General features: G+C 43.2%; 1 protein-coding gene across 1 annotated transcript in view; it reads right to left on the bottom strand.

Annotated features, from left to right (window-relative positions):
• crk (v-crk avian sarcoma virus CT10 oncogene homolog) overlaps positions 1 to 5,213 on the bottom strand; it is a 15,005-nt gene extending 9,792 nt beyond the window's left edge. Inside the window, exons 1-2 of the mRNA XM_015016313.1 lie at positions 4,644 to 5,213; positions 2,041 to 2,609 (exon numbers count right to left, since the gene is read on the bottom strand). Coding sequence (XP_014871799.1) covers positions 2,041 to 2,609; positions 4,644 to 4,857 — 783 coding nt within the window. The 5' untranslated portion in view covers positions 4,858 to 5,213. The remainder of the gene's footprint in view (positions 1 to 2,040; positions 2,610 to 4,643) is intronic.
• Positions 5,214 to 5,421: the final 208 nt, after the last annotated feature.

Below are 5,421 nucleotides of genomic sequence, written 5' to 3'. Positions count from 1 at the left end.
TTTTTTTTTGGAAACAAGGAAACGTGAGCTACTTATTAACCACTCAGTGCCAACATGCTGAGTCACTCAGGGCAGACTCCCGTTGGGTACGGGTTTCTTTCCACAGAACAACTTCAAACAAATTTGTCCTGTTTTCAACCTGGTAGATGACTAGCAAAAAGAAAAATGAGCCACAAGCACATTGCTTGTGCTTTGTCAAGACACAAAGGGCCAAACACTGGCTCTGGATGTGCAGCCACACTGTCCAGCAGCGGGGCGTGGGGCGGGGGACAACGAGTGCATTTCGCTTGGCCTGCCTGCTCATCCCACTCCTGGCTCAGCTGGATTCCAGGCTTCATAGAAACCAGAGGAAATGGTCCTGTTCCCAAACACAAACTATTTCCTTCCCCCGATGACCTGCTCCGTGGGAGCCCCGCTCTCACTTCCGCTTCAGTTGAACAGCCCCGGCACAACGTGCAGCTTACCCAGCATTAGGAGCAGGGTCCGTATTTTGATAGCGTTTGTTGGATTCAAAGAGCCTCTGACGCCACGGTTAGGCGGAGCAGATTTTGAGCGAAATGGTAACATTTTTGTTTCGCTCGCTTACACAAATGCAGGGTTTGTTCTACGCATGCGTGGGAAGATGAAAACAACGGCGAACAGCACCGTGATGTGTTCCACCACTTCACCAGTTCGGTTTAACGCAACTTCTGATATGTATTCTACGTGTTGCAGGACTTCTTGGTTCATGGGAAACAGACTACTGTTTTCTAATGAGGTAGAAACTAAAGATCAAAAGGGAATGTGCGTTTGGACGACATGCTAAGATAATAGCGCCATATAAGTGGCCTGGCATGACAACTACAGCAGCGTCAAGATGTGTTCGAGGCTCGGCAGTTTCCTGACAATGTAGCCTAAGGCTGCATTCACAACAGTCCCGTTTAGTCCGCTTTAATTGAGCTCTGGTTCGTTTGTCTAGAAAATCCAGTTGCTTTGGGGAGGTAACTGTTCAATCAAACTCTGATGGGAACCAAGAAGCAAACTCTGGTCCACAAAAAAAAAACCTCGTTGGCATTCAAGTCCAACGAGGGTTGAATGCCAAAGGACCACTCCGAAAACAGGAAGAGGACTACAGCGCATGGATTATGGTTAAATAAAATCAAAACAACTGTGCGAGTCCAGTGCTAATGGGAGAACTAGTTGAGTCATTTGCCAAGGATAAACGAGAAATCTTACAACTGCTAAAATCCACTTGATTTTGTTTACATTTAGCAAAGAAGGAAGATGTGCTTGTGTCTCATTCAGAGGTTTTCTTGTAGTTTCCTTCTGTAGTTCTTGGGTCAACACCACCACAGGTGAAGGGGAGGGGGGACAAGTTGTTCAAAGGGTTTGGTTATTTGACATAGTTCAGTGTAAAAACTTAACATATAATATTGTAAGAAAACCTGCTTGAGGCAACAAAAGACTTGAAACTGGTGACTGGTTCTAATTCCAGGTGACTAATGACCCTAAACAGAAATAGAGCTATTCAGGGAAAGGTTGAATCAAAGCATTTTATTGTGTTGGGATGGTGCAGTCAAAGTCCAGATTGAAACTCAAATGAGAATTTGTGGATAGACTTGAAAAATTGCTGTTTATAGACACTTTCCATCTAATCTGACTGAGCTCCAACTGTCCTGCAAATATGAATGGACCAAAGCATCAGTCTAATGTTAATCAAAAACAAACAAAATGCAGCTCTAACTCGAGTTTGATGCATATCAAAATGCTGAACCACTTCAGTTTACGCACTGATTTAGATTGATCTATCACAGAAAATCCCAATAAGACACACTGAAATTTACAGTTGATAAATTGTGGAAATGTTGAGTTAGAAACTGGCACTGCACTGAAATATGCAGAAAAATCAAAAGAACTCTGATTAAATTCTGGAAATGCCATGTTAACCTTGCTAAATGTTGAAGACTTGGCATCACATTTCAACAATAACCATCTCCTGAACTGCAGGTAGAAAGAGAGCAATCAGATCAGTGAAAGACGGCGCTATGTCTCCATATTTACCTCCAAGGCCAGGGCGGTCTTGTCGTAGGCGTTGGGCACCCTCTTCTGTATGGCCCTGGCATAGACTGGTCCATTCTGGAGATTCGGGAGGGGAGTGGGCTGGGCGTACTGGCTGGGGTCTCCCGTCAACGGAGCGCCGGACTGAGCCGCAGAGCTGTCCGAGTTCCCTGCAGGCGGCACCGCAGGCAGCCCGGCCCCCGCCACTGCGCTCGGAGACGCTGGTCTGAACTGCTCCACGTACGGGACTGGGATCATCCCCGTTTTTCCTTCAGAGTTCTGGGCATTCCACCACTGCTCCTCAGGCTTCTCCAGTACTCTGAGAATGTCCCCCATCCGAAACGGGAGATCCTCCTCGTCGTTGCCGGGGAAGTCGAAAAGCCCCCGGACGTACTCATCTTCCAGGCGCGGCGGGGCTTTGGCCACGCCTCGTGCGGAGCGGGGGTTTTTGGACTTGTTCATGGGACCTATCAAGGTGGTGGTGTCCAAGTAGTGGATTTTGTAGAACTCGAGCAGAGCGGGAAGAGACTCAAACTCCTGGTCACCAATACGAAACTTGTGGGGAGGCGAACCTGGTCCGACACAGGAGGAAGAGGGAAGTTAGAACAAATTTTCATTTACACTCATTTTTGTTTTCTTTTGGCTGAAACAACAGACACCTGCTCTGATGCACAGTCAGTGTCTGAGGTCTAAGACTGTCGCAATTAATCAATCGCAAGATAATTTAAAATGAGCTCAATAATTTACATTCAAATGATTAATATCTTTTCCAGAGGCATCATTATCCATTTATTTACGGTGTTCGTTGTGCTGTTGGATATCTTTCAGTTCCACTATTAAGCGTTCCTTAAAAAATTTAAGTTTGTTGGTCTCTGACAGGATGAATTTGAATTTTTACACCACTACCAATACCTCAAACATCAAGGTTATTGTTTATCGCAATAACTTCTGGGACAATTTATCGTCCAGCAAAATTTGTTATCATGACAGGCCAAGCGAGGGCCTGAACAGAATTTTCTTGTTTGCCTTGTTATAAACATATAACTATAATTTGAATGCAACTACAAATTCAAAGTTGAATTTTTTTAAATGACCAGGACTCCTGTAGCGTTTTGGTTTGCTTGTACCTCAGGCTGGCCCTGCTGGTTTGTTTTGATATACAACATATAGACCACATGTCATGAAAAGGTCAATCAAAACTCGTGTCCAGAACTTTGGTTCTTTCCACAAACACTTTGAATCCACTTGTTTTGGTATACATTAATCCTCAGTTCTTCCAAACTTGTTTTTTTTTGTTGTTGTATATTTATTACATACATTTTAAATATCCAAACTACACAAACAAAAACAGAAGAAAAAAAAAAGAATGATGAAGTCTGTCAAAAAAACCGCCCTTCAAAAAAAAAGGCCTAGTTGAGATCAAAACACCAGACTGAAGAATTGTGTCATCCAGTTTTTGGTAGAAAAGAGAAAACCTTTAATCTTTCATGTATTTAGTTAATTTATTGTTTATTGTGACAGGCCTACTAATTACTATCCATACCAGATGCATAGCTTACCTACCGTAACCCAAACAAATTTGATTTAGAACAATAAAATCGAGGCATGCGTCTAAATGTTATCATGTCTGATCACAAACCATGAAGTTTGAGGTTGTGTGTAAATTAAAATGCATTCTTGAGCACCCCAAATCCTCAAGAATGGGCCGGCCCTGTTGATGATGAGTTCAGAAGTACAACATGCGAGACTGGACTATTTCTGTAACTAGTCATGATGTTGGTGATTTCCAGAGTGACCAGGAAGCATCTTGGTTTCCTTATTTAACGTTTTTCCCTGAGAATGCTGAGGGACAGGTAGGCCTGTAGCAATAAAAGATAAATGAGTTAATTGCTTGATAAATTAAAGTGAACTCAATAATTTTCATTTGGATGATTTATCGCTTTTTCTTTTATCTCTCTTGTTCTCCCAGAAATTGTATGAAAAAAGTCTTCATTGGTCTCTACTAGTTTTAAAAGACAATTTTGTTCACATAGACTTTTTAATTGTTTCTCTTGTTTTGTTTATTTATTTTGAATATTTAAAAAGGCTTCCAGTTAGAGTGGTAAATGTCCATTGCAATTTAAAGCTTATTAATCTTTGAGAATGTGTTCTTTCATTATTTTGCCATTACTATTACAGTACTTGAAAACTGTCTCAAAACAACAATATTATCATTTATCGCAATAACTTCTGGGACAATTTATCGTTCAGCAACATTTGTTATCGTGACAGGCCTGAACAGGAATCTTAAGCGTTAAACTAAGATAATATGAAGTTCTTGTCTTGCACTTTGTGAAGGTACATTTATTTCTGCAAATATTGCACAACCTGTTAATGGAACCATGTGATTTTTAAGTGACCCATGTCTAGACACAATGATATGCTACAACAGACCAGATTATGATGGACTAAAGCACGTCTCATTGTGCATGGCCATCTTTATTCCCTATGCTGGAAAAAGAGTGGCACTATTGCGCCTCTTCTATGGTGCAAGTCATGCAAGAATGGTCCCATCGGTGGCACCACGGTGCACCGAGCCCCTCCACGCCCCCTCTCCTTGCTCTTACCTGGCTCGGGCTTTCGGCTGTTCGTGTTAATTATATAATGCGAGACTCTGGAGTTCTCCGACACCGACAGCACGTAGTCGCCGGGGCTGGTGATGGAGTCCCGGACCAGAAACACGCCGTGCCGCTGCCCCTGCAGCATACACACAGTCTCCGCTCTGGTCAAGCGGCCCCAGTACCAGCTCTCGCGGTCCGACGCGTCAAATCTTCCGGCCATGATCACCAACACAAAGCCGAGGCTTTAGCCGTGGCCTTCCCTGCTCTCCCTCCTGTTATCCACAAGCGGAGCCTTCAACTCATACAAAAAACTTTAGCGCCGAGAGCACGTTCAGTAAACAGGCGACATCCGCAGCTGGCCGTGTGGGCTCCAATCCGCAGATAAAGGAGGAAAACCGCGCTGTAAAAATACCTCCGGTGTGGTCTGTGGTCAGCCCGCTGGTCTACCAATCATACAGCTTGTTTCAGAGGCACGAATGTTGCTACAAACCAGCCGCTGATGACAACTAACTTCAAAAACTGAAATGGCGGATACGGGAAAACAAAAAAGGCCCCACTCACCGGAAGGGACGTAGACTTTGGACGCAGAGCACGCACGACGTCAAGCTTCATACGTCACGATAAACAGATAAACGCAAAGTTATGTAAACGTTGAAATATTCTTGTAACTATGTTGTTTCTCATACTCTTTCACTGTGAAAATAATTTTTATATATCAGGAAATTTATTTTCCTTTTAAAATGTCAGATTTTGACTTCTTCACGACTTCATGGTCACGTGTTTA

The sequence above is a fragment of the Poecilia latipinna genome, unplaced genomic scaffold (assembly GCF_001443285.1).
Source record: "Poecilia latipinna isolate Pla-1442-1.1 unplaced genomic scaffold, P_latipinna-1.0 Scaffold72, whole genome shotgun sequence".
Classification (NCBI taxonomy): Eukaryota; Metazoa; Chordata; class Actinopteri; order Cyprinodontiformes; family Poeciliidae; genus Poecilia; species Poecilia latipinna.
The sequence above is the reverse complement of the archived record's forward strand: the minus strand, read 5'-3'. Positions and strand labels throughout refer to the sequence as shown.